Below are 24,584 nucleotides of genomic sequence, written 5' to 3' on the forward strand. Positions count from 1 at the left end.
GAGGCTTCCTTTGGTCGGCGGATCCGCACTACACGGAGTTTCTGGCTCCGAGGAGTTGGGAGATTGGGAATACGGATTCAGTTCTTACCGTGTGCTAAGCTTTTTATTTTTTTATTTTTATTTTATTTTTTTTTTTAGTAACATAACCAAACGGTACACAGGTACATCGAGATTGGTCGTCTAAAATATAATGACAGAAATTGTCCGATCCACTTCTGCGCTATTTCTTATCATGCCGTGCCGTCGGCGCATTGCCAATCTGGGGCTTCGTCTGGCAACGGAGCTCATTACCACAGCTATGGTGGGTGGGGGTTTCAAGGTCTACATTCCAGTCGCTTCCCTAGCCCCTCAGGACTTTCAAGGTCCTGAACAATCCCCCATGCACATCGCTACATTACCTATGCGGGCTCATTCGTGCTGAATCTGCCTCGCCAATGACTCCAAGTCCACCTCGGGCTTTCTAGACCTCACCCATATCCTGGCATTTGTGTTGACCATGGCATATGTCCCATGGAACCACGGAGTCGCCTCTTTTGGGTCTGCTATCCTGAGATCGTACTTGAGTATCAAGTGCAACATGGCAATCTTCAGGACGCTAGAAGCAAGGAACCGCCCAGGACACGCCAGCTTCCCGTGGGAAAACCCCATGTGGTCTGGACTCGTCGAAACAAATGCCCATCGGTTGGCGTATTTTGGATTTTTCCTCCGCTCAATGAAGCGGTAAGGGTCGAAATGCTCGGGATTCGGGTAGTTTGACTCTTGCCACATCTGGTGCGCAGAAATGGCCAAGTGCTCGCCCTTCCGGATGGTGACGTCCGGGCCGAGCTGAACATCTTCCATAGCGCGACGATGCATGCTGGCCAGCCCCTCGGGCTTGAGCCGCTGCGCTTCTTTGAGGAAGCTGTCCATGAAGGTCAGGCTGTGCATGTTGGTGACGGCCTTTTCCAAGCCGTCCCTTTGTAGGACCTCGATGGCTTCTTGCCGAAGGGGCTCGAAATATTGTCGATTCGCGCAAAGATAGAGAATCGACTGACACAACTGGTTGCTCGTGGTCTGCATCGAGACTTGATTGAGCCCCATCTGGATCCAGATCTCGGGATAGTTGAAACCGTCGGCAGCCTGGCGGAACCATTCGATCGAGTCATCCGGCAGGTCCGGCTTCTGACCTTTCATTTCGGCCACCTTGATCTGCATGTGGCGCTCCTGTATCACGGGTCCCAGAATCGAAGCGATGACTTCCTGGTATTTTCGCACCTTGCGGTTGAGGGGCGAGAACCTGTCCACCAGCGGCCTCAACAGGGGATGAAAGGATCTCGTGATAGCCATGGCCATGAACATGTTCTCGACAAATGAAGTTGTGACGTCGATCCACTGCTGGCTGTGGGCAAAGCTTTCTCCTAGGAAAACCAAGGTGGTCATGTGAGCGACCCATCCTCTGGCTTCGTTGATGAAGTTGACCTCGTGCCACCCTTGCTGGTAACCCAGGCTTTTATCCAAGCATGCGGACAGCTCGGAGGACATGCCCTGGGTAAACTTGGCTGTTGCGATTGATCGTCAGCTCAGCCCGAGCAAGCTAGCAGATGGAACAACTTACGCAGGCGGCGGTTTATGCCATTTTGTATGGCCTTGCTGAACATCCCGGGCGGCATTGGGCGGCAGGTTCGGAAGGTGTCAAAATCCGACAGGAACTCCTCCCGGACATACTCGAGGAAACTAAGCTTTCTCTCGGCATTGATGGCATCGATGTACTCTGGAGGCAGGATTATCAACGGCTTGGAGAGAGTGATGACTTTGAAAGGCCCCGAGAACTGATTTGGTCAGACCGTCAGCCCGGGTTCGCAAATTCACTGCCATGGTGAGGAATAGATCATGTTTACCTTTTGGGATCCTTCAACCAGCAACTGACGAGCATTATGCACAAACTGTCTTCTGGCAGCAGCATAAGTCCAACTGCGCTTCTGGTAGTTGATGATTGGGTAGTTGCTGGTCGTTTGAAAGGAACGACGAAGAGACACCGCATTCCATGCCAGTAATATGCCGAAAGTGGCCAAAAGAGGACCCCATGTCCAAACGAAATCAGGTAACTCCATGTTGAGCCGCTGGTATGGGAGGAAGGCTGATTGCGAATTTAGAACACAGAATCAAGTCAGCTCAACGTCCTGTATAGGTTTTGTTATTCAACCGAGGGGACAATGTGTGGTTGGGGCAGGCGGAGCTGCGAAGATATGCCCACCACATACGATAAAGGCTGTGGTTTTATACAGTTATGCTGTACAAATCGCTAAATAACCCGTAAATGGACAGCGTTACACTGCTATTATCCCAATTACCTACAGCCACTTGCACGCGCGGGCTGCAATGTTTGCATTTATACCATTCGCACCACGTGATTTTTGGCATGCGGCGAGAATTTAGGCATTTACACCATGTGCACCCCCTTTATAAATCCATACCGTTTGCAACGCAGAAAACCACAACGCGATTACGAGGTTCGATCGAAAATGCGTATATTTACCCAATGAATTGGAATCCTTTCTATTTTACGTGCGCATTTATTCTTTGCTTTGCAAGTGGTGTAGGTGGTGTAGGTGGTGCAGGTGGTGCAGGTGGTGCAGGTGGTGCAGGTGGTGCAGGTGGTGCAGGTGGTGCAGGTGGTGCAGGTGGTGCAGGTGGTGCAGGTGGTGTAAGCTTGCTGATTCGTAAATTTGTTTGGAATCTTGGTTGCATCATGTTTTTACTTTTGATCGTAGCACTGTGAGCTTATCTATTCATCTGATATAAGTTAAGCTTCTACAGGGCTTTTTCTAAACATGGCAGCTTTCGTCTCGTCTCATAAACTCAAAATGCCCGCAGTTCTAGACCCCAGCTCAATTTTAATCCCCTTATGCTTATCCAATCTTGAAACCTCCTCCACAATGACGCGGCCTTGACAAGTATTGCAACATTAGGCCGACCGGCTGCGAAGCTCGTGATATTTGGCTGTGATACAAACGCTACTACACAGAGTAACTCTACAGGGGTCGGTACCTGTGACGAATGCCTGTGGTCGAGATATAGTACATTTATTTCTACCTCGCAAGATGGCGTACGACTCAAACAATGGGATTATAGAACCGAAAGCGGTTAAGGGGATCATATCGAGCCTTGAGATCACGCAGTTTGGCAAGGCGCCATGGCTGGTGCCCATACCAGTCTTCCTTGGTCTCGCGACCGTTGGCATAGTTGACATAGGCGCTGGGCGTGCGTTGCGGCTGGCCAGCATTCCACTGGTTGCGAACCTCGTTCGCCCACTCCCACATGTCTGCTTCTAGGTTTGACTCTTCAATTGTCCCCTGGAACTGCATCAGATGTCGGTCACCACGGAACGGGTAAGCCGAGGACGCGCGGTCGATGCTTTCCACGCCCTCGGTCGCGTAGCCTTCGTGTATGATGATGGTCTTGTGAGTGAGCTTTGGGTTCTTCGACAATCGCCTCTTGAAGCCGTCCCAGATCTGATGCTCCGCGGTCAGGTTGTAGGTCTGGAGCCCCGCGGTGGTTATGATCCGCTGGGCAGCAGTGCAGATCCAGGGGGTGTCGGCAAGCTGCGGGTAGGTGGATTCTCTGGCGTCCACCGCGACGGCCTCGATGGAGTCGAAAGGGGCCAGCAGCGGTTTTGCTTGCTCGGCGGTGCCGCGGTACTCAAAGAGCCAAAAAATGACGGGCTCCTCCTTTGTTATGTTAGGCATCATGAGAAAGGTTCCTGTGTTTACCCCCATGCCCACCGGGGTTGTGCCGTTGCCGTGAAATTGATTCAAGGCGTTGAAAACAGCATCCAACTTGTCGCCGCGCCAGGTGTAAGCTTTGTGATACCACTTGTCTGGGCCGCGAGGATAAATCTTCACTTGGGCACTTGTCACGATGCCAAAGTTGTGGCCGGCCCCCTTCATCGCCCAATAAAGGTCACTGTGGTCTGTTTTGTTCACCCGGATAGCGGTTCCGTTGGCAGTGACAAGGTTGAACTGCAAGATATTATCGCTCACCATACCGTAAAGCCCCTCAAGTCGCCCATGGCCGCCTCCGAGTGCCAGGCCCATGTAGCCAACACAGGCCGCGGCGCCGGTTGGAGTTACATAGCCATGGTCCCAGAGATGGTTTATGACGCTCCCACCGGTCGATCCGCCTTGTACCCATGCGGTCTTGCCTTTTGGGTCAATGGTTACATTCCTAAGCCTGGCCATGCTGATCTGTATGCCGTCGAAAGACCCGAGTGTGGTTGTCGATCCGTGACCGCCACTGTACGCCAAGAAGTCGATGTCATGCTTGTTGCAGTATTTAACCTAGACAACATTTGCCCAGAGGCTAGTAAACATCATGGTACGCCTACGGTGGAGCTCGAGGATATTTTCATACAATCTTTGGAATGTCATCTTCATGACCTGGTTCCACGACCATCTCAATGTTGGGTGCCAGATAGGTATCCCACCTCTCTGTCGCTTCCCTAAAGTCGGATGTGTTGGGTCCCACAACTTTGGTGCTATTAGGTAGCGGGCCGCCAAGTGCGCTGGGAACTTGCAGGTCGCTCAAGCTCCATGCTGTGATTGTGCCAAAAAGGACCCCGCTACCAATGAAAAACGTGGCTGCTATCTTTTCAATTTTCATCTCGACGGCTGAAAGCGGTGTCGAAGAAAACAAAAACCAAACTTTAAATAAGGAAAGTATTGCTTTGTGAATATATGGATAGCTGGCGGCTGCATTAACCTTTGAAGGCTTGGCCTACTATCTGGATGCTGCTTGTTTATAAAGCTGCATCTCGCAGGTAAAACCCCAGTCACCGTGGTGTACAAGGGTGCAACACGACTCAGGCACAAAGCTTGGTAAACCCTAAGTAAGCTGTAGGGGTGTGTGGTCACGCGGTGAAACGGCAAATATGTATCTGTCACCTGGTAGAAAAGCCTAGAACACCGGCCGAGATGAGTTTTGGTCTGATGAGTAAAAGCATATTCTCAAAGCAAAATATGCACTGTATGAAGAACACGGAACTCCTAAAGTCTGTCACGTCAATCCCATAGGAATCCACGTAATAATCCAAGCGAGGTGTAGACTTTTGCGGCTTTAGCAAGCTTGGGGAGAAACCAAGCGAATGTGGTCATGGCTCTTGGTAACTACGAGCGATGAATTACAAGGTAGAAATTCAAAATCACCAAGATCTGGCAGCACCCGAGCTCAAACACCATTTTTCTCTCCCAGTAAATTATCAGATTCAGTTTTGTTATTCATAATATACAGAAACAAAGGAGATCAAATATGAACTTTTCACTCAACAGCCTCAGCCATGCCCAAGTTCTAGGACTAGGGGTAGCTCTCTGTCTGCTCGGCTACATTGTCACAACCGAGCTCAGGTATCGGCACCTCTGGGGCTACCCAGGGCCGATCCTCGCGAGATATACAAACGCCTATCGTGCATATCTGGCCTGGAGATATGCCAACCGCCCCGGCGGCATCTCCTACCACGAATACCTTCACAACAAGTACGGGACCACGGTGCGCATGGGGCCCAACATCGTTTACACTGACGATCCCGACGCGATCCCTCTGGTGTTGGGCTTCAAGGACCGACTGATGAAGACGGATCATGTCAATGCGCTGCAGGTGCCCGGTCAACCAGCAAACATTGGCGGCATTCGAGATGAGAAGGAACACAACCGATCTCGAAGTGCAATCGAGGTGGTCTATTCGCTGTCCAGCTTGAAGGGATATGAGCCGCTAGTGGACGAGACTATTGTGGAGTTGACGAGGGTGTTTGAAGACAAGGCCCGAGCAGGAGAGGTTGTCAACATTTCTGAATGGTGCCACTACTGTAAGTCGCATCGAGTGAAGGAGAAAGCCACCCAAGTCGACACTGACAATTAACTTTTCACTCCCCTAGATGCGTACGACGCCATCACAAATGTCACCTACGGAGAGCCGACCGGGTTCATCCGCAACGGAAGGGACATGTTCGACCTGATTTCTAGCCAACTTAAGCACATAGCCTATGTCCGCATGGTAAGTTTTGAGGCCTGCTTGGGACGCTCAGAATCATTAGAGATTAACGCGAGAATATGACTTCCAGGCAACCCAGTGGCCCTTTATGGACTATGTCCTACGCACAAACCCCATCGCCTTGGCCCTGAACAAGCAGAAAGCGAGCAGAGCAGGCACCTTTTTCCAATACTCGGCCGATCGGGTCAATGCCGAGATGGCCAAAGAGAAAAGGTCGGCCGTGGCGCAAAAGACAATGCTGCACCACCTCATAGACGCCAGAGACAAGCACCCAGACGTCCTGGATGACCAAAGGGTTCAGATGTTCTGTACCGTCAACCTCCTGGCCGGCACCCTCAGCCCATCATTTGCCGTCGACTTCATCATGAGATGGCTGGCGCAGAACCCGGAGAAACAGGAGCGCGTCTACCGCGAGGTCAAGCAGCATTCGACCACCTACCCGGTCCCCCTGGATGACACCTTCAAGATGCCATACCTGCAAGGGCTCGTCCGGGAGGGGTATCGGCTTAGCTACGCCAGCGACATCGGCATGGAGAGGGTGGCTGGACCAAAGGGCATCCCCCTGCGCGACGGGCGGATGCTCCCACCCGGCTACGGCATCGGCCTGAGCCACCCGGCCATCCAGAAAGACGCGGCTGTTTTTGGCGACCAGCCCGAGGTGTGCCGACCCGATCGTTGGATGCAAGGCCCCGACGAATCCCTGGCAGACTACAAGGCACGCAAGGGTTACATGGATAGAACAGACTTGACCTTTAGCAAGGGCAGTCGAAACTGCATCGGAAAGGGTTATACGCAAATGGAGGTGGCCAAGGTGGTGGCTTCCGTCGCGGCCAGATTCCAGGTTTGTACAACCACCACGATAAACAAGTTTGAAAAAAAAAAAAAAAGGAAAAAGCTAACTCGACGCAACAAATCCCAGCTCCACCTTGCCGGTGAAGCACACATTCGCGATGTGCGTGTTCGTCTCGTCGTCCGAGAATAGAACGGAAACGCCATGGGGAGGGGGTTTGAGAAAAGGCCTGCCGAAACTCGCCCATGAGATCGCACTGCAATCTTGGGAGCCAATGGGCAGTTCCCTTTTCAAACAGCTGTTGCGTATTAGGAATCGGTTGTGTAAGTTGCATCTACTTTCTGGGAGTAATCGCTGTTGCTGTAGATAACAGCCGTTATTCTCAAGGGGACGGACTAAATAGACTCCACAGTTGAGAAACGTGGTATTCTCCAAGTTCAATAGGTAGATAGTCGTGCAGGTTATTTAGTTGAGCCCTTCTCAAGTGGGGTCAAGTTAAAAAGGAAACCTGTTACAAACTTACAATGCAAACTTTTTGCGTTCCATCCCATGTAATCAATTGTTGCATCACGCTCAACTCGCCTGACGCACGAAAAAGACACTATCTAGTCATAGTAGACAAAAGCGCGTTCCAACAGTCAATATTCCTGCATTTGTCAAAGATGTACCAGTTTTTTAACTAGGTATTTACAGCAAATTTTCCTGAATTGATCGATGGATTAACTAGTACGTAACAGTGATTGAGTATTTGATGCAAGTGAAAGCAAGTACTTTTTTCTTATGTTGAGGGAGTTTTCACTATCTACTTTGAACCCCCTCAACCGCAACCTGTGCAATTTGATGAGGAGTAAGCTAGAACAAGACACATAACGAACCAATGATATTGTTAGAGATGCGCCTTGAGCTGTTCCTCAATGTTTTTCCAGGCACCCTTCCGCAAGCAGGCAAACAACCACCAGTATCCAGCCTTGTCCTTGCCCATGAACAATCCTGTGTTCCGTGGCGAGAACCCAGCCTCGGTCGACGTGCTGCTGATCCACGTCGGCGTCCCCCTACGATAAGCCTCGGGGTTTACTTTGGGCGCGCCCTCGTCTTCGGTCGACATGAGGGCATGGGAAAAGTCGGCCTCGTAAAGCTTGAACGTGTTGAGGTTGGAGTAGGCAAAGAACATCATGTCCGAGGAACCATACAGCGGAGGCCGGCCGGCCGTGGCCAAGCTCTCGCGGAGCGCCGCCAGCTGCGCCTGCACCTGTTCGACGGTGCGCTGAGTGAGCATATCCCGGCGGATGCTTGCGGCGAGGGGGGTCAGCGGGGCCTCAGTGGTGCTGCGGAGGTAGTTGCGGGCGGCTGACAGCGTTATGCAACCGTAGGCTGCGTTGCCAAAGAAGGCGGCCTCGGGGCGCGGGAGGAGCCCCATCTCGGTCAGCAGCGGGCGGGCGTCAAAGGCGTTGATGAGCGCGACGGTGCGGCTGGGCGCGGGTTTCAGCGCGCGCACGACGTTCATGATCCACCACGCGAGCAGCACGTCGCTCTCGCCCACAAAGGGCTTGGAGCCGCTCCCGTCGTCGTTCTTGGCGCGGTGGGCAGCATCCAGCTGGGCCCGCGCCACGTCCGCCAGCCGCTTGATGTACGCCGATGGGATGCACACGACTCGCGCCTCTTCTTGAGGCCACCAGAGACGCTCCAGCATCTGCCGCACGACAAAGACGAAAAAGCCCCAACCCTTGAGGGCCTTTGGTGCGAGCAGGTAGTCCGACCCGGGCCGCTGCCGATGGAGAGTCGCCAGAGGGTCGTCGGCGTGCTCGTACCCGATAAAGGGGGGCAGCGAGTCATCCTCACCTCGGAGCACGGCGGTCCAGGCCCGAGTCAGCGTCGCCAGGCCAGACCCGTCCATGAAGCTGTGCAGGTATGTGAGCGTGAAGATGGTGGCGTCCTTGAAGACGACAAAGTGAACGGCGAGCTGTGGGATGTCGGCGTACAGCCAGTCCTCGTAGCTCCGCGGGCTGTTGGGGCCGCGCATATGAGGCCGAAAGTGCCACGAAGGATGCATCAAAACCGGCTTTTCGCCCCTACCCTTGGGTATCTGGGACAGCACTGGGTGATCAGCGATGCATGTTGCAAAGGTCTGCTGGCTGTGCAACACGCCGGGACGCTTCTCGCTGAACTCTGCCGGTATATGATACTCGAGTTTCCCATCTTTCTGCATCACAAAGTTGAGAAATTAGCCCCGGCCAAAACTTGGTCACGAGTGAACAATGGCACAAACGTTGCGTCTTAGCCTGGCCCCCATCTTCCGCCATTTCTCCTTGCTCACTAGCCTGTCGAGAGCAGCTTGCAGTTTGTGGACATTTAGAACATCTTGGAAATAGAATGAAAACTCGTTGCATATCCCAACCGATAAAGGCAAGCTGTCCATTTCCCGCAGAGGGATCACAGTATCGGTGGGCACCTTGGGCGGTGGCACCCGTGTCGAAGAGAATATGCCCATTTTGGTCGGAATATCCGGGGCGAGTTGAGAGGCACGAATCAGTAAACCAGTGAATTGCAAGGGGTGATTTGTTGACGCAGCCAACTTCAACCAATCTGAGCGTTCTGGTTGCTATGTACGTATGGTGAATATATAGCTAGGGCGGCATCTTCTTTGTAGTACTCAATATTGCAAAAGCCAGTTTCAAATGCATTTGGACGAAACTTTGAATGGTAATGGTACTTTTTACAATGCCGCAGGGCTTCTGCAAGAAACCATCCGATGTCATGAATCAAGCACTTCGGGGTCATTTTTCTTCCCTCGTCTCTCGAGAAGTTCTCTGGAAACTATAAAAGACGGGACAAAACTTTCACATGTGCTGGGTTGAGTTTGACATCTCCATTTGGTTTCAACAAAAGCTTGTCACCCACGGCGAAAGCAGACGCCGCTTCCGTTCAGGGGTGAAGTATCTTATGTCTCTGGGAAGTCCGCACATGCGGACGGGAACCGAAACTTAAAATGACAAACACTTTTTCGATATCAGACCGTTTCCATCTGAACCTAGTCTCACAGTTCTTTCTGGAAAGAATTCACGAAAAGGCCGTCGGATCCAGGGGCTTATATGGCGCCTACAGTCTCTTTGATCCGTGTGCGCGTGTGATGCTTCCTTTCCGATCCACATAGCAAGACTCTAGACAAGAAGTTTAGAAACAAACCCTTGCAGGCAAACATGTCAACATATCTCATCACTGGCGCCAGCAGGGGACTGGGCCTCGCGTTTGTGAAGAACCTTCAAGAACGGCCCCCGAGCGAGGTCTCGAAGGTCTTCGGAACCGTACGTGCCGAGCCGTCGGCGGAGCTACAGCAACTTGCAGACTCGTCCCAAGGTCGTGTTGTCATCATCCACATGATCCTGACCGACAAGGAGAGCGTCGCCACGGGCGTCGAGCAGGTCAAAGAGAAGCTAGACGGGCGGGGCCTCGACGTGCTCATCAACAACGCCGGCATTATAGAGTACGACAAGAGCGTTGAGGAAATGGACACCCTGCGCAGAATGCTCGAGACCAACGTCGAGGCTGTTCACTACGTGACTGCGGCCTTTTTGCCTCTGCTGCGACAAGGGAAGCAGAAGAAGATTGTAAACATGTGAGTGACAAAGAGCTGAAGGCTTGGGAAAGTTGTGGGGATCGGGACTGGACTGACCGAAGTATCCCATCATGTTACGCAGTGGGTCGAGTGTCTGTTCCATGGCCCACGCCCGCAAGTGGATGATATCGAAACAATACGCCTACAAGATATCCAAAACTGCCCTCAACGCCCTCACTGTCCAGTATGCGTACTCCCTCGAGGAAGAGGGGTTCGGCGTCTTTTCCATTTGCCCCGGCGTAAGTTTCTCTCCCGAGAACTCGGCATCAGCTCCGACTGTCCGGCATACCCGACCTCCCTCCCTCTCGTCTGCACTGTGACTGATCTGACAGAAACAGTGGGTGAAAACGGACATGACAAGTTACACTGCCGACTTGGATGCTTCAACGTCCGTGGAGGGGGTCCTGAAAGCGACAGCAAAGGATAACAAGGATCTGAATGGCAAATTCCTCAAGGTCCACATCCCCGGTATGGAGGTTCGCCCGGGAGCGTATCACGAGTACAATGGGGCGGAAATCCCTTGGTAGCGCTATTTTTAATCTCCACCCAATAGTCGTGGCTATCCCGACGCGAGCCATGATTGTCTATGTAGTGGGCTTTGCGTGTTTGATGGTTCCGCGTAGTTTAAGTTTTGGAATGTTGAGAAATCCAAGCGGTTTTTGTGCCAAGGCTTACACAGACTCACAGAGTATAGCACATGTTGGATGTCCCCCCTTGAGACTTTTTACTGATGTACTAGACTAGACACTAAAAGCTGGCGTTCCCCTCTTATCAACGTATCCCCTTTGTACGTGACAGATTTTATGTCACGGACTTGTAACCCATAACCCTCAAATTGCTCCCAAATACCCCGGCAAATACCCAAATTGTTTCTACTTTTCAATACAATCTCGCACAACATTCTCGTCTTCACATCACACTGTCGCCTTCGAGTCCTTCGATGGTCCCTCGTCACTCGGCTTCTTGGTATCAATCTTTCTCCACTCGGTAAAGAGACAAAAGAACAAGGACGCAGCTCCCATGGGAATCGCGACGATGAAAGCCCTCGTGATGGCCCCGTTGTAACTGAGAACAACGTCGGGCAACAGCGAGGGCGGAGTTGCCGACGCGACGTTGGACGCGCCAGCCCGTATAATTGCGTCTATGACATCCGGATCGGGAATCCGGCTCCGCAGCTCATCCGTCAAGGCGTTCAAGAAGACGTTGTTCCCCAACGACACAGCCAGGGCGCCTCCCAAGGAGGCGCAGAACGAGACGAGAGCGACTCCCGAGGCCTGCTGCTCCTGTGGGAGGACCACCTGGGCCGCCACGTAGCCGACCTGGAGGGACAGCCCGACTCCGATACCCGCGAGCAGCTGGTATCCGACCCATTCGCCCGCATACGAATCCACCTTGAGGGTACAGCAGAGGCCGGCCGCGACGGTGAACATGACGGCGCTCACGTGGAGCAGGGGAACGTAGTGGCCGGTGGCGGTGGTCAAGCCGCCGCTCACGATGGAGGCGATGGTGACGGAGACGAGAAGCGGGATCATTCGGATTCCCGAGCCTTGAGCGGAGAGAAGTCGGACTGCTTGGAAGTAAAAGGGCAGATAGTACACCAGCAGATAGAGGCCAACGGCCAGCAGCAGTTCGAAGCAGAGTATAGACCACATCGTCCGCTGCTTGATGATGCAAGGCGGAATTGTGGCACTGAGTGGGCAAGGCCACAAGGGATTTAAATTCAACGTCAGTAACGGGGCGCAGCAAAAAGAGAGCCAGTTGGTGAAGGAAACCTTACTCGTCACCTATCCGGAGCTGAAGCCAGACGAATACCATGCCGATTAGTGCAAAGCCGAGGAAACAACCCCAGACTCTAGAGTCGCTCCAAGAGTAGGTGGTCCCTCCCCACTGTAATGCCAAGAGCAGGCATACAATGGAGCTAATGAACAGCACTGTGCCGACCAGGTCAAGTTTGCCCATCCTCTCCCGGAATGTCAACTTGGCTGCTTTTTTGGCAGGGCTGGAAAAGATGAGCACCACGCTTAATGCGGTAACTCCGCCAACCGGGAGGCTATCTGGTTGTCAGCTTGGGGCCATGAGAGTCTTGAGGGAGTTTTTTTTTACTCGGGAACGACGTACTTTATCCTGCAAGCAAACTGGTCTAAGTAAGTGAAGCCTATTGGACTTGTACAACCGTATCAGGGGAAATGGAGGCCTACCAGAAGCACCACCGCCAAGTGACGTACTCGGTCAAAGCACCACCTAAAAACTTACATGTTAGTTAAGCCGACCCTCACGTTCAACGCAGCGGAAAGGTAGATACGTACCCAGGATCGGACCCACGACAGAAGCGATACTGTACATGCCCGCCAGGAGTCCGATATAAATGGAACGCTTTCTCAGAGGGACGCTGTAGCTAATGATGTTCATGGCTCCGTTGAAAAGAGCCGCGGCACCGGCACCGGCCACGGCCCGCCCGGCGCTCAGCATTGCCGGGTTTGTCGCTGCAGCACACAAGACCGATCCGAGCTCAAAGACTAGCAAGGAGCATAGATATGTCCACTTGACATTGAAATGAGTGTAAACTTTGCCAAACATGGGCTGCAGGGCGCAGTTGGTGAGCATGTAGGCTGAACCGTACCAGCCGGTGTTGTCTAGCGAGTGGAAATCCGTGGTTATCTTTGGGATTGCGATGGCTGGAATGATGTGGGAAATGTTCCTCGGGTCAGTATATTCCCGGCTGAGATGAAGCAGGAAGCGGGAGACATAATTAATTACCAATCACGGTGTTATCCAAGGCCACGACGAACATTCCCAAACACAGTCCAATGGCCAAAAGATTGGTCTGCAGCGTGTTGCGATACTGAATGTCGTCTGGCTTTTCTTCCTTTGAACTTTCCGCTTTCGCTTCAGGTGTGGGCTTCTCCTCCTCTCCCAGCACGGGCTCATTCTGGGTAGTTCCGATCGACGTTTGAGGGACGAGCTCCTTGGTCTCTGCTTCCCTCAAGTCTTCTTTACCGTCTTGATGTGGCATTGTAGAGCAGTGTTTGGTGGGCACACAGGGGATACTTTTCTGTTCGGTTGACGTTTTACAAAGGTCAATTAAGCCCTAAACCTGCCTTTATGGTTTGTTTGAGAGCATTTTTGGTCAAGTATCCAGACTACTGGACAGCGCATAGATATCAACAACTTTATGAATATTCCATCCACTATCATTCTACTGGCAAAGCACATGTTCCGTCCTCTAGGAATTGGACTGCACCGAGATGGATGACAAATGACAAGGTTTACCTTCAACCGACGTCTATATCATACGCAAGGATCGTTGACGTAGCCGTTGTCTGCGAGATTTGCCTTCGGGATGGTGAACGCCTCCTCAACAAACTAGTGTGAAAGGGGATATTTTACTTCAGACCAACTTAATAATGTGTCAGGGGCCGCTGTCATTTGCCTATACCCCGCCCCTGGCACATTTTACACCCTTTGCACCCTTCCAGGTTCTGATTCATGGAATCAAATATATGACGACTATAATGCCTTTGCGCTAAAGGTATGAAACCGCGAGGGGATGAACTTTGGTTGGGTTTGGGTCGGGCGGATACAGCCGTCATTCAAAGTATAATAGAGAATTAAACCTTTTGTTTTCTCCGCGAAAGTTGCCCAACGACGGATGAAACATCTCAAATTTTAATCGCTATAATAATTGACCAATCATCTCCGGGGCTGTCAAGGAGCTGGAGACAATAACATGGATTGGATATAGAATGCGGTAACAAGTCCGCAAAAAGCAAGAGCGTGGAATCTGCAATCCTGGCGTAATAACAAATGTTGTGGGTTTAATCGCAGGTAGTAAGCCTGCAATCGGGAAGGCCGGAATGAGAATTGGAAGTGCCTTGGGTAAAAAGAACAACACGACTGAAACCAACAAAACCCGAGGTAGGGTTGATCCAGATAGGAGCAGCCCTATTCGCACCCGTCACCTAGGGCGGGCGATGGTCAGCTCACACCCGTGGTTGCTGGCCTCGGCAATAGTACCAAGCCCCAGCCAAGGTAGTGATGCTCTTTGTAAGCAATCGAATAGGCTTCGTGCAGGTGCCTTCAGGGGAAGAGCGGCACCAAAAGAAAAGCCTTGGGCCACAGGTTTCGAACGTGGGCCGTCGAGGTGGTGGTAGCTTTGATCCTGGTGGGTTAGGGTGAGTTGCTTTGAAGACCCTCAAGACTTTATGGCTCATTAGCGCATAGTCACTGCAGACGAGTTCCCGTGCTGAGTGGTTGATAACGACATGAAAGCGCTGGCGGACGACTTTGAACATGAGGACGCCTTGAAAGCAGTTGCAGATTCCTCTGTGTGTACCTGATAGGTTGACAACTTGACAGAGTGCAGGACACAGCGTCTCGGTTCCTGGGTCAGATATACCCCGGAACACAGTGACATGCCGTCCGAGGCAGTTGCTTCAAGTTGTCATGTGGATGAGCGCCAAGGTATTGGTCTAGGTGTTGACGCAGATGATTCACGCTGGTCGGCCTGTGGTTAGATTGATCATGTGCTGAGGTCGGTTTACTCACTTTACTGGATCCAAGCTAAATTATATTGCCAACACTTTCGACAGTAACTATTCGGTCCAACTACATGCCACTGCTGCCGTCAATATTGTCATGTCAATTGGTAATCAACAGCGGTATTGTTGTTCAGTGTATAACATACGGGAGCGCACAAGCGAGAGACTGGTCAAACCCGAGTTTGATATTTAAGTACATACTGCGAACACGAATTGGTTACCAAGTGGCTTTAAGCTTATGTCAAACCTCATTTACCGTCCCTTTTACCCCTGGTATTGTTCTCTAACTTGAGAACATGCCGCTCGCAGACTTCTTTTCCTCCTACAAATGACCTGTGGGATGCCGACAAAGAATCAGTAAAAGCCCACTACACCAGTTTCTCTGTGACCCTATCTATCTCCAGAGCCCAGCCCAGTGGCCTAGTTGGGGCCCCGGGTAGGCCCATTGTCAGGCGCATGATGAGGAACCCTGCTACCACCCGCTTGCCCGCCCTGTGGTCGGTTCTCTCTTTGCTCCCCAGTTTGGTCCTGGCCTAGTTTCTTGGCTTGTTTCCGGGCTGTATACTCGCGCTCGCGGTTGTATATCCCCCAGCAAGCCTTGGCTCCTTTCTCCACACACCGTCCCAACATGTTTCTTGGGGATCCTGGTTCAAAGCCACAACGTGCGAAACAGTTGCCGGCTATAGCAAGCGGGACAGCCATAGTAACGGCTAGTCCGCAGGCGCAAATATTTCTAGCATTATCACCGAAATCTTCAGCCTTTTCCCAAAAGCCTGTGGAAAGCAAGCAACATTATTAGTATTGACTTGAAAATTACATCTTGCTGAAACCTTTTCACGTGTAAAGCCTTGTCAGGGATACCGCCAGTAGCTCTTACTAGCGGCCACCCATGCCAGCATTTTGTTTCCTCTCTTGTCTCTCCTGCTCTTTTTGCTCTTTCCTGTTCCTTCTCCTTTCACTACAGAGTTGATGTGTTGCCAAAGCCGCATGTAGTGCCAGAGAGGGACCTTCGATACAAGCCACAGCAACAGCAAATCCGACTTTCTTTGCTCGCGCTTTAGCACGCTGTCTGTACCCTGTTTTACAAGAAGAAAATCATGAATCTCTGCCGCCTGTAATAGTAAAAAGAAAAGAAAAGACTTTGCTTACCTCTTGGGGGGGTCTTTGGGGTCGAGTTCGGCCTGGTATGGATCGTATGGCTTGTTAGAAGTTGGTCCGCCATTGTATCGGCCACCGACATCAGCTGGATAACTGGTGGAGCCTGCGGGCCCGTTGCCTGGAGGCATTTGGCTTGTAAAGCCCCCTGCAGGGGCGCCGTATTGATCGTTAGAAGTTGGTCCGCCATTGTATCGGCCGCCGACATCAGTTGGATAACTGGTGGAGCCTGGGGACATGTTGGCTGGAGGGGCTGGGGTGGGAAAGCGGTTAAACGCCCCTGCAGGGGCGGCGACGGCGAAATGCGCCAAAGCGAACATGGCGTAGACTGCTTTGTAATGCTTTTTTTTTGGCTTGTACCTAAGGAAGAAAGGAATAGAAAAGCGAAAGTATAATACCAAGAGAATGTGGAGAGAGATAAATGACCGAGATTAAACGACTGACTATGCCACAGATATTAAGGTAGCGGATGATGGTAGAAAACAATGATATGCAGGTAGGACTGCTGGAAGGCCCGTATTTATATACAAACTAGAGTGAAAGCAATTTGATAAACATGTCTCTAGAGTATACAAAACGCGTGTGCTAAATAAAATCATTTGTACATTTTTGAAACATCTGCTTCCAACTTTTTGAGGATTTCGGTGGTGCTCCCAAGAATTAGAGGCGGGCTTCGCAGCCTACCGGTCTTAAAATACCACACCTTCAGTTGGCTTGCTGGTTTCCGCCGGACCTTCTAGCCACTTTTGACCATCTCCGCTCGCTCATCAGCAATTGATTACCCATGCAGTATTACTTTTGGATACGTGCGTTACTGAATCGCGCGCTGATCTCTGTTTCTGTTTATGGGAGTTGTTCAATGATTCCTTGCTCCACGTTCTCATGCAATTGCGCTCGCGAATCATGTGCCTGTGGCGCATGCCACTTCAACAGCGGTCTCCCATAGACCTTTGACCTCGGTGGCGCTATTCATGGCCTCTCAGCCTCTGAACCTCTTCCAAATCGCTCGGGGCTACCCTGTGGACTGGATACGTATTCCTCGCCCGAGGCTCACCTGCCGAAACGATTTCGTGCTGCGGTAGTCCCTGACTTGGCCATGGTACCCAAAACAAGGCCTGCTGTCGCTTCCTTTGACATGCAAAATCGCTGCCACCGGCGGGAACGGAATTGGCGTTCCATCACTGCGCGCCCGACTATGGCGATGATAATCTCGACTGTTTCAACGAGGTCGCGGAAAAAACAAACTTCCGCTTCCACGTATTGAACATCCTCTTGACCACATTGGTTGGAACTTGGTCTGGCTGTGTATACCAGCGTCGGCAAAGTTGCTGGTTCCGTAACAAGATGATGGTAGTTCGCAACTATTCGCAGTCTCAGCCGCCCAAGAGGTCGGATGGCTCTTATCATCAGCCTTCTCAATTAGAAAAGTAGCCGAGGTGGCCGGCAGGCCCAGACGGTGAGACTCGCATCGCCATCGGCCCAAGGCGGGCATGCAAACATGACGACATCCCACAGCGGGGCGGTTTTGGGAACGATACGTGGGCTTTCGACGTGCAGGCGTTGAACGAGCTGTTTGGAACGCTGGGCCTGATGGGGCTTGCCGAGGAGACTAGAGTTGGCGTGGGTGCGACCGTGTTCAGGCAAGTAATAGAAAGCTCTCAGAAGCTGGTTGAGAATTGAAAGAGGCACGATTCCGCAAAGGTAATCGAAGAGTTACACTTTGTTTATATTTCGTAAATAACATGGTCATGACGTGATTAGATCCCGCAGAAGCTGGGGAGGGTATGTGTACAATAAAACAAATATACAAAGGAAATATACAAAAGAAAGGGAGAAAGGAGAGGTAAAAGAGAGATGAAAAAGAAGGATGAAAAGACACGTGGGAGAAAGATAAAAAAAAAAAGAAAAGAAAAGAAAAGACAAAAAAGAAAGTAAAAAGTAATGAAACAAGCAACTAAAGCCTCGGCGCTGCATGATCAAGCTCGCTTGAAAGTTCTAAACTGTGGAAAAATGGGTCGCTTCAAGAATACTAGACCTCCTCTTGGGCTGGGGCTTCAATAACGAGCCCGTCCAATTCCCGCTGGTCGACGCATTGGCCGACACCGCCATAGGCAGGTAACCCTCCTTCAAAGGCCAGCACTGGCTCTTGTAGATGGGCACGTTGAACTGGTACAACGGTATGAAGTAGAAACGGGTCACAAAGGCCCTGACTATGAACCAGAACCTGCTCTCGTACCACGCCGAGTTGAGACAGCAGGAGCCCCTCGGTGCCGAATTGGGACACTCTGGCCCGCTCAATTGGATCCCCGTGCTGTTCTGGGTAAAGTTTGACCCGATCACGTAGGCATTGACCAGCGTCGGACGCACCGAGATTCCGGATCCCAAATCGATCAGGCCCCCAAACATCCGGATGGCAAACTCCACGGTCAGGTCCACAAAGGGGTTGATTTGCAGCTGCAACCGCGTCGAAACGTCCACCGACCCGTTGGTCTTGGGTTTCCAGCCCTCGGCCTTGCTACCGTGCTTATCGAGCAGGTCCAAACGCGCTATGGCGCCCTTCATGGTTGAGCGGTAGACGGACGTGATGTTGACGGGGCCTTCGGCTGCCACTTCGATCCCCAGCGATAAAGCGGCCCGGGGACCGACGGAGAGGATTCCCGGGATGCGTATACCATAGAGGGCGGCCACGAGCGGACTGTAGGTAAAGACGTCGATTCCCAGGCGGCTGTTGATGCGTGTAGTTACGTTCAGGTCAAGGTCGTAGTCGAGCTCCACTTGAATGTTGAACTCTTTCAACTTCATTTTGGCCAGGTTGAAATGGACGTGGCCTTCAATCTGCACGGTGCTGGTAAAGGAGGCGCGATCCGAATGTATGTATAGCGGCTTGGTGTTGATGAGTGTCTTGTTTGACATGTCCAGTTTGAAAGTTTTGGGGCCCATGTGTAGCGTCTTTCTCCCGCCTCTGGCCACGAGTTCGTGGTGTTCCGCGGCAGTGACCTCGGTGATTCGGGTAAAGTGAATGACTGCATCCTCAACTTCATCCTTGGGGTCACGCTTCTGGGCGGCGGCCGTGATTGTAAACTTGTCCTCATCATGAACGAGCGCCCCGAGCAGGAAGAAGCCGCGCTCTCTATCGCCACTGCAGGTGCCGGGAGTTTCGTCCATGACGATGATGAAGTCGCCGGAGCTGGGCCAGGCCTCCTTGGCAGAGCGTGCTGCTTCGGCATTGCCGAACGACAGGACGACGTTGCCGTCGGCGCACTTGACGTCGCTGAGCGAGGGCAGGTTTTCCAGCACGATGGAGGGTTTCTTCATGACGACGCTGACCATGGCCGAGGCTGCCTCGAGGCTGTACGGGAGCTTCAGGTCGGTGGCAGGGGTGAAGGTCTGAGTCCCAGTTCCCGTCTGGGCCATGGCGCGAGCCATCGCTAAGCCGAGGAGGCTCTGGGCCATGGCCAAGATCTTGAGAAGCTCCATGTTGCCGGTGATATGGACTCAGCTAGGCTCGAGCGAGCCTTTCGTGATGACTTTGCCCCAGGCGGGACGAGGGATGAGTTGTGACTTCCTGTGTTCCAAGACACAGTCGATTCCATATGGCTTCCCCATCGACCACAGTTCGGCCGCTCGTGGAAATTGCGGCCAGGTAGGTAGGTGTTCGAGGGCGTCTTTCAATCGGCCGGCTCAAGATGTTTATCGAGCCGACGTGTCCCGGGACGCGTAGCTCGTAAAGCCTGAATGGACCGATGAGCAACGGCAAAAGCGGCCTGGCCGATGTGCAGGTCCAAGAGGTGCGTCTTGCTCCTGGGGCGTTCGGGTGGTCTATCGGAATGGAGAACCAGGGACTCCGAGTGGTTCTTGGGCCCAGGCCGCCGCGTTGGTTCGAGTGGGGCCACCGAGAGCAATATCCCGGCTTCTGATCTTGACGGCTTCTCGAAGCCTGTCTGATCAATTCGTCCCCCCGAAGCAGTACAGATCTTACCCTTTGGACGTCGCAGGGGCAGAACCTTCGAGCAGACGTTGGCTCGTCTGTCCTTGCGTGCGTCGACACCAGTTGGCTGTGGATGTGTCAAAGTTTTCCTCCATACCCACTCATAGTACCACTCGTGACTGGAATCCCGGCCCCACAAGGCTGCGGTTGGCCGACTGTGGAATTCCGACATCCCGGCCGTGAATGGAGTACAGGGATGGTGACGGTAAAAAAAGAACACAGCTGGTTGGATGACCAAATGTGGGATCTTCTTGATGCAAATTTTACAAACGTGCCTCGGCGCATATTAATCGAGATTGCATAGCTGCAATTGTGTCAATTTCGTCAGACGCCTGATGCAATGTTGCCTACATAATATCATATGGTTCATACTGTATTGTAATTTTGCATGATATCGTTCGTATCCCTTAGTCCTTGTCCCCTCGAGGCGGGGCTAATTACTGAATTCCATCCAAATAATAACATACTTGAAACATCAGAGCTTCTACTTGCACTCATCTCAAGGAATGTGTTGAGTTCCCCGAGCTGGTCAACCACTCCACCGACAGAGTGGAGTGACCAAACAATCCCCAAGGTCGATCTGCGCCGCTCCACCAACTTCCAAGTAAACAAGACTCTAGGATAGGATAGGATAGTCTTTTGAGAATCCAGCCCCTGATTCACGACTTTATTGACATACGGTGGGCTATGAGGTGCTCGGCTGACGAAATCGAGGGGCTATTGAATGCTCAGGCCCTCAGGCGATAAATTGAAAGGGGCTATTTACCACGGATGCAGGCAAAAAAAATGCCATTCCTTGTCACCGTATGTGTGAGCGTGGACCCTTATTAACTTGATCGTTCGCGGGAATCACCAAGTACCTACGTGGTAATTTCTTTTCCGTTCAAAACCAAGTATTACCAAAGTCGGCAAAGCCCAAAGTCCACACCAGCGGACACTGTACCGGGGGATGGACTTTTACCCCTACCACTATGGTAAATGCTCAGCTGACAAAATCGAAAAGGCATAATTCAATCTACCATCTCCAACGAATATGGTTACCTCCCCACAGTCCCCTAATGTCTGAAGATCTCGGCAGGGTGCTAATGGCCCCGAGCTTCTTATCTCTCTGTATAGGTAGGTCCACGGTTACGTTACTGGCGAGACCAATTCTGCCCGGGACAGCATTGCCATTTATCTTTTCTCCCATGGATTTTCCTTCGCCTCTCAAGAGGCCAGCTGTCTTGATTGACAACTGAGGGAGGCAGCTATAATTAGAGCTAAGCCTCTTTCCCCCTTTTTTTCTGCACTCCCAGACCGAAAGCTAACTAGGTTCTATCAGAAGGGAAATTGACTCCATATCAGATTGGAGTCACGGGACGACCCATCAGGCATTGGCCAGTCTGTGTTAATTTTACGTGCAGTTCTATAAAATCACAAAATATTGCTTGGCGTGATGCTGAAATACCAATGACTCGGGAGATATAATTGCGATCTGCCATAATATGATAAGCTATAGGTTTATCATGTCATGCAACCCATGATACCTTATTTTCCCACGTCACATGATCTCGCATCTGCTAGCTCCCTGGGCTAATCTAGACTTTTGTCAAAAGATCGCGGAGATGATATAATTAATGTTAAACTGCGCCCTAATCTTCTCAAAGAAACAAAGGTTACATTCACTGGTCTAGTTCATTGCATAAGCAATGCCAACAGGTGGGTACAAATCTGTAATGTAGGATCTATTTTTACCCTGTGATACGCAAAGGGACCATTAGGGGACCTGAGAAAAACAGACCCTCCCCTGCTACCGTAAGTCGTCTGTCTATGCGTGGTCCTTCACCAACTTGACTGTTTGCGGGGAGCTTCAAGTACCTGAATCTTTTTCTTTTTCTTTTTTGCACCAGCTATTAGCAGAGCCGGCCAAGACCGCGAGGTCCACAGCATTTGGCAATTATGCAATGGGATGGAGTCTTACCTTTACCACTAGACTAAGAATTATTCGCCAAGCTGAAGTCTAAGCATCTAAAGTAATGCAAGGCGCCGGCTATACTTGCTACCTCAGTTGTGTAGCTAAGTATTTAATACGTCCACGAACTCTTGTTCCAGAATCTCCTTGCCCCTACCTTTGATTATCACAGCAACCTTCTTGAGTCCTTATTTTGAGTTTCACAGCAACCGGCCTGAGTCCTAATTCTGAGTTTCACGGCAACCTTCCTGACTCCTAACTTTGAGTTTCCTCACAACAACAACCATTATGCACGTTAAGCAATCGACTTTGGCCATAGCAGCCATGTTATTACTCCCAGCTGTCAACGCCATTCCGGCAGGGGGCCATGCCCCAAGCAGATCGGAAACTGTGGACACCGGGGATGCGAATGGCTGTATGGTTACGGTCCATCAACCCAAGCGAAAGCTATCGGACAAGCAAAAAGCGAAAGGGGCAGAGGAGTGGGGTAAATTGATGGGCCACAAATGTATACTATTTGGTCACAGTGAGGAGGTTGCTGGCCGTTATGTTACTGTCCCTAAAGATCACTGCGACGACATCAGAGCCGACTTCCCCAGCGGTTGGTATACTGTGGGAACGTTGGCCCTCTGTTAAACCTGGACAGGGGGACCTTGAGCTTTAGCCTGGCACAATCTGCTGTCAAGTCTACGTTTTCTTTTTACCCATGAGACGGAAGGCGGAATTTGTAACTTTAGAAGTTTAGCGGCAATAGAGAAATTCTTATCTCATAAAATCTCATCTCATCATGTCGGACATTTATCGAGCATTGTAAAGAGGTTCACTCTCAGCTGCTTTTGTCTCTCCAAGACCCAGTCCCAGGGTCCGGGCCTTGGGCATATCCCGCAAAGTCGGTGAGACTACAAAGGGTGGCTCCTGTCTGTTTTTTACTTTTTACCAACTGATGTCGAGAACCAAAGTAAACACTACGCACGGATGAGCGCGCATTCCTTGGGTCGCAAAAGCTCCGGTCTCTGTTGGATAGCAGTCCTGCAATGGCTGAAGCGCAGGGCACGGAACTGAAGCCGCGGAACTAACTTGTTCTTCTGGAACTAACTACATGACAATAGGTAGTTCGCATGAATAGTCCCCGCCGGTAACGCCGCCAAGAAAACTGTGCTATTTTTGTCTTACTCACCAGTCTATATATATATATATATATATATAAGCCTCCTCTAATAGCTTCCCTACCACCCAGCGGCAGCGCTAATGTCCTCAACCTAACGCGTTTCCCTGCCATATATCACTTTGCTTGCTACCCTTTGGCATCCGAGCTCAGAATTTCCAACATGCAGGTCGGACAACTCGTCTTTGTTGCCATCGGTCTATCCCTTCTCCACGTCGTGATCGCTGCGACCGACTTGACTGAGACGGACACGATAGCTGGTGCCGACACTCGGCTTGTCCCTGGGTGTTTGGTCAAGCTTTATCGGCCTCCGAAATATATTGGATGTTTTGATCGATCTATCCTTGTAGGCGCAAAGTGTATACCGGTTCAGACAACCTGGAAAATCAAGGGCCATGACATTAGCGTATGGAACGGTTGCTCAACTGTCAAAGGCATTAACCTGCCAAAAGGATGGTTTGTCAAGGGGGAAAGTGCGCAATGCAAGGTCTGGCATCGGAAGCAGTAGGATTCCATGCCGTACAAGCTGTAACTCTAGAACAAAATACATATACAGCAGCCTGGGATCTATGTCGCCGACTGGGTTTTGTGAGGCCTTTGTCCTCGAGTATGTTTCGTTCAGTGACGGCGCAAGGTTGAAAGGTACGCTTGCTTGATGTTTGGCAATACATTCGCCACGTTCCCTAGCGTTTCCATATATATAATCCACTGTATTAAACTCCTTGCTAGTAAAAAAAGCAAATAGAAAAGTACTAATGGTTGGAAGCAGTTTGCTTCTCGGCGGTTTTCGAGGGGTTTAAACCTTCGGGACAATTCAGACCTTTATTGCTAGTCATGCAGAATTTATGCGAGCGAGCGAATTTCAGACTTTAAAGTACGACCGTTTAGACAAATATCAAGGTGTAATGGTGAAAAAGTTGGTAATTACGACTCAAGACAGGTAACGCAATTTCAAAAGGTTCACTTTATTTCTTTTACCGATGCCTGAGCGCAGGTTGCGATAGGGGTATTGCAAACTATCCATGTTGTCGCATCTTGATTGAAGGTGGGCGATATAATCAATGTGGCAAGTCTGGGTTTTCCTGTCTTCTCATCCCGGCTTTTGTTCCAAACACTTGTACCCGATTTTTACAATTGCAACTAAGCTCCCATCCGAGGGTAATATATTAATTAGGTAGTTAGCGAAATTAGCAAACTTTGTAACCCTTATTAGTTCTAGCACCTATTTCCCTGGACACTATTTCCCCTGTTGCCAACATTCTCATTGCGTCGGGCACTGTACTTCTTTTTGCTGCTTTGAGAGCCGTGTCCCTGGCAATAGCGCCGGGCAGTGGCAATGATATACTGAAGAAGCATTGTACAA

The 24,584-nt window shown here is 51.2% G+C and overlaps 11 protein-coding genes across 11 annotated transcripts; 5 read left to right on the forward strand and 6 right to left on the reverse strand.

Annotated features, from left to right (window-relative positions):
• Positions 1–408: 408 nt before the first annotated feature.
• On the reverse strand, positions 409–2,090 carry MGG_10345 (uncharacterized protein; the record flags this gene model as incomplete). Its single annotated transcript, XM_003720424.1, has 3 exons — positions 409–1,538; positions 1,595–1,808; positions 1,878–2,090. 3 exons carry the CDS (start codon positions 2,088–2,090, stop codon positions 409–411), a joined length of 1,557 nt encoding a protein of 518 aa, XP_003720472.1.
• Positions 2,091–2,518: 428 nt separating this feature from the next.
• On the forward strand, positions 2,519–2,786 carry MGG_17849 (uncharacterized protein; the record flags this gene model as incomplete). The annotated part of the gene is made up of 2 exons (XM_003720425.1): positions 2,519–2,683; positions 2,751–2,786. 2 exons carry the CDS (start codon positions 2,519–2,521, stop codon positions 2,784–2,786), a joined length of 201 nt encoding a protein of 66 aa, XP_003720473.1.
• A 306-nt stretch (positions 2,787–3,092) lies between these two features.
• On the reverse strand, positions 3,093–4,638 carry MGG_10344 (FAD binding domain-containing protein; the record flags this gene model as incomplete). Its single annotated transcript, XM_003720426.1, has 2 exons — positions 3,093–4,316; positions 4,390–4,638. 2 exons carry the CDS (start codon positions 4,636–4,638, stop codon positions 3,093–3,095), a joined length of 1,473 nt encoding a protein of 490 aa, XP_003720474.1.
• Positions 4,639–5,283: 645 nt separating this feature from the next.
• Positions 5,284–7,210, forward strand: MGG_10343 (benzoate 4-monooxygenase cytochrome P450; the record flags this gene model as incomplete). Its single annotated transcript, XM_003720427.1, has 6 exons — positions 5,284–5,836; positions 5,906–6,024; positions 6,092–6,862; positions 6,941–6,973; positions 7,110–7,134; positions 7,185–7,210. 6 exons carry the CDS (start codon positions 5,284–5,286, stop codon positions 7,208–7,210), a joined length of 1,527 nt encoding a protein of 508 aa, XP_003720475.1.
• A 487-nt stretch (positions 7,211–7,697) lies between these two features.
• On the reverse strand, positions 7,698–9,299 carry MGG_10342 (uncharacterized protein; the record flags this gene model as incomplete). Its single annotated transcript, XM_003720428.1, has 2 exons — positions 7,698–9,011; positions 9,078–9,299. The coding sequence occupies 2 exons, from the start codon at positions 9,297–9,299 to the stop codon at positions 7,698–7,700; spliced, it is 1,536 nt and encodes a 511-aa protein (XP_003720476.1).
• A 709-nt stretch (positions 9,300–10,008) lies between these two features.
• MGG_10341 (uncharacterized protein) lies at positions 10,009–10,951 on the forward strand (the record flags this gene model as incomplete). The annotated part of the gene is made up of 3 exons (XM_003720429.1): positions 10,009–10,424; positions 10,507–10,663; positions 10,763–10,951. 3 exons carry the CDS (start codon positions 10,009–10,011, stop codon positions 10,949–10,951), a joined length of 762 nt encoding a protein of 253 aa, XP_003720477.1.
• Positions 10,952–11,338: 387 nt separating this feature from the next.
• On the reverse strand, positions 11,339–13,437 carry MGG_15441 (MFS transporter; the record flags this gene model as incomplete). Its single annotated transcript, XM_003720430.1, has 5 exons — positions 11,339–12,113; positions 12,202–12,474; positions 12,623–12,665; positions 12,731–13,099; positions 13,182–13,437. The coding sequence occupies 5 exons, from the start codon at positions 13,435–13,437 to the stop codon at positions 11,339–11,341; spliced, it is 1,716 nt and encodes a 571-aa protein (XP_003720478.1).
• A 1,945-nt stretch (positions 13,438–15,382) lies between these two features.
• Positions 15,383–16,356, reverse strand: MGG_15442 (uncharacterized protein; the record flags this gene model as incomplete). Its single annotated transcript, XM_003720431.1, has 3 exons — positions 15,383–15,735; positions 15,840–16,027; positions 16,112–16,356. 3 exons carry the CDS (start codon positions 16,354–16,356, stop codon positions 15,383–15,385), a joined length of 786 nt encoding a protein of 261 aa, XP_003720479.1.
• A 1,518-nt stretch (positions 16,357–17,874) lies between these two features.
• Positions 17,875–19,594, reverse strand: MGG_10337 (uncharacterized protein; the record flags this gene model as incomplete). Its single annotated transcript, XM_003720432.1, has 2 exons — positions 17,875–17,890; positions 18,180–19,594. The coding sequence occupies 2 exons, from the start codon at positions 19,592–19,594 to the stop codon at positions 17,875–17,877; spliced, it is 1,431 nt and encodes a 476-aa protein (XP_003720480.1).
• Positions 19,595–22,344: 2,750 nt separating this feature from the next.
• MGG_15443 (uncharacterized protein) lies at positions 22,345–22,692 on the forward strand (the record flags this gene model as incomplete). The annotated part of the gene is made up of 1 exon (XM_003720433.1): positions 22,345–22,692. One exon carries the CDS (start codon positions 22,345–22,347, stop codon positions 22,690–22,692), a length of 348 nt encoding a protein of 115 aa, XP_003720481.1.
• A 692-nt stretch (positions 22,693–23,384) lies between these two features.
• Positions 23,385–23,729, forward strand: MGG_10335 (uncharacterized protein; the record flags this gene model as incomplete). The annotated part of the gene is made up of 1 exon (XM_003720434.1): positions 23,385–23,729. One exon carries the CDS (start codon positions 23,385–23,387, stop codon positions 23,727–23,729), a length of 345 nt encoding a protein of 114 aa, XP_003720482.1.
• Positions 23,730–24,584: the final 855 nt, after the last annotated feature.

This window comes from Pyricularia oryzae, chromosome 7 (genome assembly GCF_000002495.2).
Source record: "Pyricularia oryzae 70-15 chromosome 7, whole genome shotgun sequence".
Lineage (NCBI taxonomy): Eukaryota > Fungi > Ascomycota > Sordariomycetes > Magnaporthales > Pyriculariaceae > Pyricularia > Pyricularia oryzae.